Below are 12,004 nucleotides of genomic sequence, written 5' to 3'. Positions count from 1 at the left end.
TGTCAAATCATGGACACAAAGTGAAACACGCAGAAACGTGAAGTTCAAACTCATGGTTGACTAAAAAACAAATCAAAATGAGCATTACAATTGACTAGACAGTTTTTTTTTTAAAGGCAATGCTTTAAAAAATGTTTAGCAAAAATATAAGTTTTTATTTTTTATTGCGAATATACATGTTATTCAGTTCTTTTTTGATTGCAAATTTCATTTTTATTTCTTAAAACTTAATTCTCTTTGCAATTTTTGGAGATTTTCATTTATTTATTTATTTTTTGCTTAATACTTTATTTTTTGTTTGGAAAACCTTTTATTTTGTAAATATATGTGGCCCTAGATTGACTCTATAACTTTCAACCCCTCATATACCTAAACCAAAAATATTCTTAAGTGAACTGATCTATTGTTTTGAGTTGTTCTGAGAAATTTTCAGATAAATATTTTAAAGCGTCATGATAACAAAATTGCATTGGCCTACATTGAGTCACAGTGACTGTCGGGAATATGTGCTGAAGTGAGTTTTGGCAGAGTAGCAAATAGAAGTGTTTTGGCTCGAGCTGCAAGCTGCTTCAGAGTCAAGTCAGTTTGATGAGCTGATTTATTCCATTCTGTTATAAAAGAACCATGTTAAAATAATTGTGATAATCGCAAAGTGTTAGAAGTCTTACAATACCAAAACATTTTAGAGAGGATAGATGTCATCATTTAAATTTAAACCAGGATCAGTGCAGGCGTACTTTTAATATTTTTGTTTTACTTTGATACTTCAATAACAAATAATGAAAAATGAATGGGAATGCTTATAGTGTCTGGTCTGTTTAGATATTTTTTTTTCTAGCTTAAAAATTTCCTTTTTTTTTTCTTCTTTCTTTTGAGTAGGCAGTTTCTCTGAGCACCTGGATCAAGTGCCATCACGAGGAGATGTTGTTGAGAGTCTCGAGAGCTCCTGTAATGCCTCTTCTGATACAGGCTCCTTCCTGACTGCTCCCAAACTTGAGGCCACAGACAAACCATGTGTAGTCAGCAAAGTGCCAAAATCAGTGTCTACCAGTGCCCTGTCACTGATGATCCCTGGAGGTGAGTGAAAATGGATATAGTATGCTGGAAGAATGTCTTGTAATGATGTGAAGTTATAAGTGTTGTTGTCCTTGCATGTGCAGCCAAGTGTTATTTTAGTGTTTAGACTGCAGAATAAAAAGTTATTTTAGATCTTTAGGCTGTGTCTTATAGTAAAGTCAGCTTTTTCAGTGTTAATAAAATGGATTAAAGGTGATTACTTGCTGATGCACAGCTTCAGTCTAATGTTTTATTAATAAATGATCTGTTGGCCTGTCTTTTTGCTCTCTTCTAGATGTTTTTGGTGTGTCACCATTAGCAAGCCCCATTTCTCCATACTCACTATCATCAGACCCATCCTCCAGAGACTCCTCTCCCAGTAGAGACTCATCCTTAAGTGGTGTCAGTTCCCGTCAGCCAATCATTATCCACAGCTCAGGGAAGAAGTTTGGCTTTACTCTGCGAGCCATCCGGGTCTACGCCTGTGACAGTGATGTTTATACTGTTTACCACATGGTCTGGGTAAGTGTGACGTCACCATAGAAACCAGATGCAAAAAAAGAATATATTTTTCATATTCAGCTTACCTTATAGTTAAAGGTGCAGTAGGAGATCTAAGAAATGCTAACTTTACCATTATAGCATTAAAAATACATGTCTCTCCCTGAAGTTTAAAGCCACACCTCCTTAAGTCATGAATACGCACTGAATAGATGATCATAGACAGCCTTATAACATTTCATGTCAATCACCAGTTAGATAACTTTATAAGTGTTGTAACAATACTGGAATTTCTGAACTTTAATACTATACCATAATAAATATCAATATTCGATACCACAAGGAAAATATTAAACATTAAAAGTGTACAATTTTGGGTTTTTAAAAATATAAAGAAAGCTAGAATATCATAATATGGCATATTTTCAGTCTTCAACAATCACATTTTGTCATTAAAATAAAAGTGTTATCCTAAAATTACCAATAATTAATGTTATTTAAAAGATCAGACCTAACATGGTCATACTTATATATATAGAGAGAAATAGAGCACCCTGAGGAAACCCATGCAAACACAGGGACAATATGCAAACTTCACACAGAAACGCCAACTGGCCCAGCTCGGACTCAAACCAGCAACATTCTTGCTGTGAGGCAACAGTGCTAACCACTGAGCCACCATGTCGCCTAAATAACATTTATTTATGTCAATGATTAAATTACCCATTACATTATACGCTACATTAACATCAACACCTACTTCAACCCTAAACCTAACCACTACATTTATTAACTACGCATTGGACCTGATTCAGTATGTCATTGTAGTACAGACTGCAAGGAGGACATCTTGATTTAAATGGCAAAAAAGTAACAACACCAATATCAAAATAACTTTGCTCAGTTGTTTGATTTATTGCATATTAAAATGGGAGCAGTTTCCAACCTCTTGAAATTGTTTATACAACTACATGTTGGTCTTACATGAGTTTTAGCTAAATTAGTTGCATTTAGTTAGCACTGCTCTGTAGCAATGTTTTCATATTGGCCTGTTTATGTCCTCTTTTGTCTATAAACCAAAAACCTTCTCAATCAAAACTGGTTACGGGGGATCAGCACTTGTCACTGGAGACCGAGCAGTTGGGGCAGTGTAATGTAGTACCCTCACATGCTCACGTGTCAACTTACTGCTGGTGAGCAACAGAGAGTGAGAGAGCAATGCTGATATCAATAGTGAGCAAAATCAAATTGTTTTAGGGTGCTTTCACACCTACACTTTTGTTTCGGAACGTATCTCGTTTGCCCAGTTAGGACGGTACGATTGGCATACGTGAACAGGGCAATCGTGCTCTGTTCCGCACCAAAGTAATCGCTCCGAGATCGCTTGAGTGAGGTGGTCTCGACTCGATTGAAACGAACCCTGGAGCGGTTCGATTGCAGTGAGAAAGCGATCCGATCCGAGCGCCGTTATATCACAGTGTTTTATGGATATGTAATAGGCTTATGGCTATATGAAGAGAGAATTATGAGTAGGGCGGGAAGTTTCGCGAGTCTCCGGATGCCCGCAAACGAGTGATGATCTCCCGGTAATCTCGCGTCTCCCTCCCGGTCCTCAAATAGGCATCGTCGCGCACCCTTCTCACCCCTCCCCACCGCATCTCTCCTCAAACACGTCGCGCGCGTGCACCCTGTCAATCACCACCAAACCACCACCTCTCCTGACAGCTTAGCGGGACGCTGCAAAATAAACCCTGACACTCTGACCAATGTAAGGAGAGTTTACTCGCACGTGACTTGTTTTAGCTCTTTTGGTCCGATTAGAAACTTTGGACCCATGTTTCATGCATGCAAGGATCGCTCGTCTCTGCTGACGTCAATATGGAGACAAGCACCAAGACAAAGACAACATTCTGTTATCAAGACAATGACTGACACTTTTTAACTTTTCATTTTGACTGTGCTCACTTCTCCTCACCGCACTTGTGTTTAAACAGCCTTTTTTCTCATTTTACTCTTGAACAACTAAATAAATGCCTAGGTCTGTTTAACTGACTATATTTTGATTGAATTACATTATAGACGCATTAAAAACATACCATATACTGTAAAATTGAAAATGGTCACATAAATCTTTCAGTGGCTTAAAAACACTTCAGTGCACATAGCCTGGTAAAAGAACTCTTTGCATGACTAATATAGTATAAAAAACATTCATACCTGTCTAAGATAAATACAGCAAACATGTTGTCATTCTTCAGACTGCGGTTTTGATCTGCATATCCCTCCAGCATGCAAAAGCAACTTTGTTAGGAATTAAGGATTTACACCAGTTTTGATCTAGCTTTTTTTGGCCGAAGCTCTTTAAAAATAAATCTTTCATTTCATGGATACAAGGCCATGTTCGTCTTTCAAAAAGAAAATCAGGTTGATGTTGTTTGCTTGCCAGGCACTCTCTTTATCATCTCCAGCCGGTTGCCACACTGCATTTGAACGTGCAAATGGCATGTATATCTGCATGAACCGGGTGTGCAGATATACAAACATACATTGTTGACAGTTTGGGCTACCTATTGTAATTTTAAGCCCAAAACTTTTAATGTGACACTTTTTTTAGTCCTATGCCTTACCCAGAATATAAAAAGACATAAAAATAAATTTAGATAATTTACGTTAATCATTAATACCAGAATGTGAAGAGCATTGTACCCAGCGCAGCAAAACATAAAAAAAGACAATCACCTACTGCACCTTTAAGAGACAAATAAAATATTTTGAGCTATGCATGATTTAAAATAAATACTGGTCTAATTTGGTATAGAATGTGGAGGATGGTGGACCTGCTCACAAGGCTGGTCTTAAGGCTGGAGATCTGATAACTCATGTGAATGGAGAAACAGTTCATGGGTTACTTCACACAGAAGTGGTGGAGCTGTTGCTGAAGGTACATACCATTGTTACAAACACAGCATTATTCCCTCTTTTCTATGCCATTTCATTGTTATTGTGTCTGTAAGTAACACGTGTTGTTTTTCAGAGTGGAAGTAAAGTTGCAATATCTACAACCCCATTTGAAAACACTTCTATCAAAACTGGGCCAGCTAGAAGAAACAGCTACAGAAGTAAAATGGTGAGAAGAACCAAAAAACCCAAGAAAGAGAAAACTCAAGAAAGGTAAGAAAAAATGATGATCATCACTGACTGTGTCAGCTTTTAAAGTTGTGTATTAAAAATACCATTTAATTTTGGATCCCTAAAGTACATCTCAGTAGAAAAGGCACTCGACTCCCACTAGATGTAGCTGTTGTTGCTTTTGTTTTTGTAGTATACTGTACAAATGCAAACTTCATTTAGAATGGGAAGTTTTTGTACTTTCTAATGCATACCGTGCAGTGTATAAAGTATATCGCTAACAGTTTCTGTCTATATCCCTTAAAGGTAGTTTGAATAGTATGATACCGTTGTGTTATGTTGCAGTATGGTTGTTTTTCAGTCAAACATATTTTCTTCTCCAGACGGCGTTCAGTATTCAAGCGCTTTGCCATGCAACCCTCTCCACTTTTACACACCAGTCGCAGTTTCTCCTCCCTGAATCGTTCACTGTCTTCAGGAGAAAGCCTGCCTGGGTCCCCCACACACAGCCTCTCACCACGCTCCCCCACTGCTGCCTTTCGCCCAGCACCAGATTTTACCCAGTCAGGTTGTATGTTTTACCCTGTCAATGATCCTGATAAAAGAGCATATATTAATCATGTTTCATGTCAAGAAGTGTAAATAGATATTAAGTGTTCAGTGCATTTTATTCCTGTTCAATTCAAGGTGGAATATTAAACCTAAATGACAGTAACTTCAAAGGTTGACACTATACATTTTCTTGTTGTAGGTGGCACTTCATCACAGAGTAGCTCCCCCAGTTCCAGTGCACCTAACTCACCTGCAGGCTCTGGCCACATTCGGCCCAGTACTCTGCATGGCCTGGGACCCAAACTTCCTGGACGGCTCCGTCAAGGCCGACGTAAATCAGCAGGGAGCATTCCCCTATCACCATTGGCTCGCACACCCTCCCCAACACCTCAGCCTCAGCCAACATCTCCTCAGCGTTCCCCGTCTCCCTTGTTGACTCATACTGTCGGAAGCTCCAAAACTTCTCAGCCCTTCCCTGCCAAAATGCACTCACCCCCCACTATTGTACGCCATATGGTTCGACCTAAAAGTGCTGAGCCTCCTCGATCACCACTATTGAAGCGTGTCCAATCTGAGGAAAAACTGTCCCCCTCTTATGCTGGAGACAAAAAACATTTATGCACTCGAAAGCACAGTTTGGAGGTCACCCAAGAGGAATCTCAAGGGGAGGCTTCATCTAAAGGGGAAAATGTCCAACCTTGCATAGAGGAGAGCACTTCTTGTGATCCGCCCACCATTACCCGGGTGAGGCCTGCTGAGCAGGGTTGCCTAAAGCGGCCTGTTACGCGCAAAGTTGGCCGACAGGAGTCAGTAGAGGAGCTCGACAAGGAGAAGCTAAAGGCCAAAGTGGTGGTGAAGAGGCAGGACTGGCCTGAGAGACGAGAGTCCATGCCAAAACAAGACACTGTGCAAGATGTGGAAGGTCCTACTGCTGAAGATAAGGAATGGGGTGTGCTAACACGTCCAAGTGTGAGACCCCAAATTTTAGAATCTGGATCCTTGGACAAATCTACAAATGCTAGTTTAAAAGATGTCCTCTACAAAAAACTAAATCCAAGAGTCTGTGAGAGCATTGCAGAGTCAGTCACTACTGGTGATTGTGCATCCTTTTTAAGTGAGAATATGAGGTCACCTTCATGTCAAGCAGAGCGACAGATGTCTTGGTCAATGAAGGAAGGTAACAAGCCAGAGAGGCTAGATTTCAAAGCTTCCAACATGGAGTTTGTCCGAAAGAGGCAGTCCTTTGAAGAGAGAGAGGACTCCTTGTGTCGAATATCCTCTGGGGTTCATGACAGTATTCATTTTAACACAACCAGGTCCAAAAGCCTTCAGCTGGATTCTGCGTTGGCTTTAGAACATGTAAAAGGGGGCATGTGCAACATCCATGTCACTTCTGAAACACTGGCCCCTAAACTTTTCAGTGGACGAGGAGAGAGTGCTGTAGAAAAACTCCAAATGATTTCTTCTGATGTTTCTATCAGGAAGACCTCTTCTGAGTACAAATTGGAGGGACGCCTTGTGTCCTCTTTAAAGCCTCTAGAGGGCACCTTGGACATTGGTCTACTTTCCGGGCCACGGGTATCCAAGACTGACACATGTCTTTCCAAAATGGCAGGTGAAAGTGCTGTTTTGGCAAATGAAATTTGTGCAAAACAGTCAATTCAAGATAAAAATGCTGAGAAAGCGAAAGGTTCACAGGTAGGGGCATTTAACCACAAGGACAATGTGTATTTGAGCAGTAAAACCATTACAAAAGAGGAGTCAAATTCCAATAAAGACTGTACAGTAAGTCTTGTTTGCAATGAGTCCCCACATGAGAGAAATAAAATTAATGAAGGAATGAAGTTACAGATTACTAAAGTGGACTCTATAGACACAACTGTGAAATCAGAGAGTAAGTTGAAAACGGCTCAGGAGATGAGGGCGGCACGACACAGCACTCACTTTGTGTGTGGGAAAACACCCTCGATCAGGGAAGTCAGCAATGAAGACCAGGAGGATGACATGGAAAACATAGAGGAGACATCTAAGCATACCGAAACTCTTTCTAAAACCAATGAACATGACAAATCCCTGGTGTCTCTTGTTGTTATTTCACAGTCCAACTCAAAATTCCAGAAAAACTCAGAAGCGAATTCTTTTAAAAATAAGAGCGAACTGTGTGAGAAACCAAGCAATCCATCCAGTTCACCATTATCTGCTGATAAGGATAACATAAATAAAAATAAATCAACAAATACTTCTGCTCTAACAAATCAGATCCTTCCAGAGAAATATGTTATAAGCAGTCCAGTCGCAACATCAAGTCCAACCTTGGCTGCAACCAAGATAAGGGCTAGTGACACAAAAGACTCTCTTGACCATAATCCAGAGAGTCTTCAAGATTTGAAGGCAAGTAAAACATCTAGCACAATAAAAAGCCCTGGTAAAAACATAGAGTCTGCACTTAAGGACAAAGTTAATTGTACATCAACCTTAGCTATAGGCCTAGGGCAGGCCAAACCTGAGGTAAATATCAAAGAAACATCACCCATCAAGCAGAGTCAATTTTTAGATTCCATTGTGTCTTCGTTCTCAGAACCACAGGAGGCACTTGAGACCCCTCTTATTACTCTTCAAAGAAAATCCATTTCATCCACCGGCACTTCCCCAATGAAGGACATGACTACTGCTGAATCAAAATCCCAAACCTGTTCAAGCACCAATCTACAACTTGCTGGGTTGGCTGAAGAAAAAACAAATTCCATCCAACCTGACCAGACATGTGCCAAACTTTCAAGCACTTTTGGTTCTACAAATGGACAGATAGCACATATTTCAGCTCAACTCTCTAAGCAAATCTCAGACAGAACAGATAATGCTTGTGTTTCAAGTTGTAGCAGAGATTTGAGTGGGCAAACGCAAGACTCTCAACAGGGCTTAAACAAAAAACAACATGCAGCTGAGTTAAATGATGAGCAGGGAATTAGTCGATCCAATTTAACGTTGAAAGATCTTAAAAATGTGCCAGCATGCGGAGACAAAATGGCTTCTAAAAAGGACTTTAAGTGCAGTAAGACTGAATATATTGGCTCTGCCCCTAACCAAAATTCTTTGGTCAAAGCTGAAGTTTCAAAAAGCAGTGAAAGGCAGGAAGCCATTCTCAGAAACCAAGTAAATATGAATATCAAATCAAAGGACACAAGTGCAAGCCCACCAAAGACTAAAAGTAGCAGCTCTTCAACAAAAGACACTGTGCATTTGGAATCCCCAGTTAAAACAGAAGAAAACATTAAAACAAAGAATGTACATGACATAGACACCCAGAAGGTCAATAAGCAAGTTATGGACATGCCCACAACACAGACAAGTCCAGCACAGTCTGCAATAAAACAAACTCAGTTGTCTGGTAGTAGTATATTGAAACAAACCCCTTTGAGTTCCAAAAACAAGCCCAGAGTAGACTCTCCACTGGTCACACAATCTATTGGGAAGGCAGTTGAGGATAAGGGACAGCAGCCACAGCCCACTGTGAAAGACAATACGGTAAAACTAAAGGACCCAAGAGTATCAGTCTTACCTGCGCCAAAATCACAACATCAGAAAGAAACCCGCACAGGTGCATCTGTGCCGGTGTTACCTGTACCAGCTGTTAAAATCCATTTGTCTAGTGGGTGTCCTCTTGGTAATGGCAGTGGGGCTTTAGTTGAATTACTTGGACCTTCCTCAAAGGAACCAGTGAAGTCCAAAATTGACTATCCAAAATCAGAGTCCCCCAAGGTTTCCATCACAGGTGATTCTGTAGGGATGACTACAACAACTGTGTATAGTCCTGACCCTAAACATGTTGCGAGTGAGTCAAAGGTAGCTGACAAACAGATTTCATCCAATCGAAAAGAGCAAGCAGAAAAGAAGAGAAAGGAATCTACTCAAGAGATATCTTCTGCACCAAAAACCAACCGTAAAGAGTCATCAAGAGGCATGCCTTTGGCAAAGGACAGTACTACATTTGAAAAAGATTCAGTCCGTTCTAAACAAACCAAGGATTCGTCACGTGGTTCAGCTTGTAAAAAGTGATGTATTGTATTGTCTTTGCTCAGCGTGTTGCATTTAATAAGACTGTAAGGATGTAAACATCATTTTTGTCTGTGTGTAATATCATTAAGCCTTCCTATCTGAGGACCGATAAAGCTGTTACTTTGGGTTTTCATGAGAAACCAGAGAGATAAATTTCTTTGTGTTGTGATCGGTAATGTTCTGTTAATACTATGTCAAAAAAGTCTAGGCTGAATGTGACTTGTTTTGCTGCTGTTGTCACGTTTTAGATCTTGCAAAGCGCCAAAATTAGTCATTGTGTTGTGTTTCAGTGTGATATAATGAGTGGTGTGTGCAATAATTGTGGAGACGGAGTGTAGATGCCTTTTTAAGGTTTAAATGAACTGTGCCAATCCTGGATAAGTGTAATTGTACCAAACAAAAAGCACTTTTAAGTTATAGCTAAAGGTGCGCAATTACTGACTGTGTTAAAAAAAGTTTCTCACTCATTCAAGCTAGCGTAATCATGTATTATACTGGTTTTTGATGCATTTAAAAAACACTTGGACAGAAAATGTAGCAATGGTGCTATTAATGTGGCACACACTCTGCAAGCAAAATAGATCACTACAATTGTATTACTTTTTTTTTTTTTTTTTGACCTTATAAGCAAAGTTTTGTTTTGGGTAGTGGCGCACAGATAGAAAGCACTTTGTCCTGTGCTTCTCACCTGGAACTATTTTATATTGGAATCATCTAATGGTTCTGGATTCGTAGTGGAAGGAGTCTTTTGGGGGGAATATGACTTGCTGTTCTTAGCAGGTCATGGCAGAATTCACATTCCTTTCACATACATTTCTAATTCATTTTATGCAATATATTGTAAATACAGCAGCATTAATTGTACAGAGGGGTTGGTGGAAATGTGTGTTGTATGTTTTATATGTATATATTTTGCTATGTCATATGTTTGTATACTGTGCTCAATGTTAGTCTTCTAGTGATGTCATATGCTCAGTTTTTTGCGCTGAACTAGAAACTAGGAGAATAATCTGAGGTGTACTTGAAGTTTCACTGAGGTATATAGGGGTTAACCACACATTTGATGACAGCAGAATTACTCTCTGAATGTTTATTGTAGTCGAAATTGCGCATTACCATAAAAACAGGGATAAGGCAGATGTAGCACATTATGTGAAAGGCTAATTTCAGAAGCTGGAGGATTACCCCCATGATTAAAGTTTGGTAATGTGTAGATTATATACAATCTGTTTTTCAGAAATGCAAAAAAAAAAAAAAAAAAAAAAAAGACAAGCTTTTAAGGCTACCATTCTGCATACAGGAACATGATGTACTTCCCCTGGTTTAGTTAAAAGGGCTTAAACAGGGATAATCAAATGTGCTTTAGCAGCACTTGTGGCTTGTCAGGGCTTGTGGTAAATGTCAAGAGCTTCAATGCATGTCCGTTCATCATGTCCAATCAGTTTCTAACATCTTCATGTGCAAAATACCACACTTTCAAATGGGGATTGTGTAATACTGTACTTATGTCATATGTGCTATTAATATTATGTCTCTAATCATGCAGTAGGAAAAAGAATTACCTTCAAGACCTATCTCTTTCCTTCAAGACCAAACATTAGTTTGGCTTAATTTAATGTTGCTTTGTGAAGGTCAGCATCAGAAAAGAAGAGCGGGTGAATGTTGCGTCTTCTGATATTTGGTCTTCTATTTAAATATGCTATAGCTCTACTGGTATGTATACATCGCATACCAACTTAAAGCAAAGCGACTGTACATCTAGGCCTATTTTAGTATACTTATATTGTGAAACATCTAGGCTATATTACAGTATGATGTTAAAGTGTTAATGTTTTATGTAAACAAAGCATATATAGGAACTGGACACACATGTGCAGAAGAACCAAAATGCACCATATAAAGAGAATCTATTCAAACTGATTGTAGAGATTTTAAATCGTATTAGCAGACTGAAGTTTTGGTTCCTCATAGACTTTACAAATGTAGTTGTGAAGAGATGCAAGCACCTTAAGATTAAAAACACTATACACATTGGGATTTGGGGGAAGAGACTCTAAAAATAGCGTTAACTTTAATGATAAGATGTGAATGTTTTATAGGATATATGCATCGTCTGTTCTCAATATCAATAGTATTGCCATGCATTAACCCCAGACAATTGTTTTTAAGCCTTCTCCATTCCCTTTCTGAGAATTAATGTTTGAATCCTTAAAAAAAAGCACATTAAATGTTTGTTTACAACTACTTCATGGATGTATATTTTGTAAATTTGTGTTACTTGCCAAATCGATGTGCTAAGTCACAGGCAGTTGTACTGTGATCTCTCTTTCTTCTGTGCGTGCGTGCGTGCGTGTATGTGTGTGTCTAAGAGAGAGAGAGAGAGAGAGAGAGAAAGAGCGCGAGTGAGTGTGTGAGTTCCTATTAATGTACATTTGCCATTGTTGTGGTAACCTATTGTTTGTCTTTCCAGTTCAGTATGTTCTTGCTTGTTTCTGGAAGTTTCCTTTCCTCTCTCTATGTGTGAAAACAGTGTTTGTGTAGATAACTCTGCTTATCGTCTTTTAGGATCTGTGCAATAAGAGATGTGGTTCTGAGTTTTGTACATAACCCACAGAAAAGCTCTATGGATGTCATAGATGTTGTAAACTATACAGATATTTATACTTCTGAAATTGTATAATACTGAAAATAAAAAGGCATGTCAAAATTA

At 39.1% G+C, this 12,004-nt stretch overlaps 1 protein-coding gene and 1 long non-coding RNA gene across 30 annotated transcripts in view; one reads left to right on the top strand and one right to left on the bottom strand.

The window, feature by feature from the left end:
- Nucleotides 1-8,491, bottom strand: part of LOC141385621 (uncharacterized) — a 25,732-nt gene extending 17,241 nt beyond the window's left edge. Inside the window, exon 1 of the long non-coding RNA XR_012406379.1 lies at nt 2,111-8,491. This is a non-coding gene — a long non-coding RNA (uncharacterized lncRNA). The remainder of the gene's footprint in view (nt 1-2,110) is intronic.
- The window catches only part of mast4 (microtubule associated serine/threonine kinase family member 4), a 175,906-nt gene extending 163,902 nt beyond the window's left edge, over nt 1-12,004 (top strand). For 28 of the 29 annotated variants that reach the window (XM_073951462.1, XM_009301828.5, XM_001922561.8 and 25 more), the window contains 6 exons: nt 880-1,077; nt 1,352-1,578; nt 4,376-4,498; nt 4,592-4,728; nt 5,070-5,254; nt 5,438-12,004. In XM_073951462.1, coding sequence (XP_073807563.1) covers nt 880-1,077; nt 1,352-1,578; nt 4,376-4,498; nt 4,592-4,728; nt 5,070-5,254; nt 5,438-9,294 — 4,727 coding nt within the window. In that variant the 3' untranslated portion in view covers nt 9,295-12,004. Of the gene's footprint in view, nt 1-879; nt 1,078-1,351; nt 1,657-4,312; nt 4,499-4,591; nt 4,729-5,069; nt 5,255-5,437 lie in introns of those variants that run through there. The other variant, XR_012406374.1, reaches the window with a different exon arrangement.

This window comes from Danio rerio, chromosome 5, assembly GCF_049306965.1.
Source record: "Danio rerio strain Tuebingen ecotype United States chromosome 5, GRCz12tu, whole genome shotgun sequence".
In the NCBI taxonomy this organism is placed as follows: Eukaryota; Metazoa; Chordata; class Actinopteri; order Cypriniformes; family Danionidae; genus Danio; species Danio rerio.
Note: the sequence above shows the minus strand (reverse complement) of the source record. Positions and strands in the feature narration are given on the sequence as shown.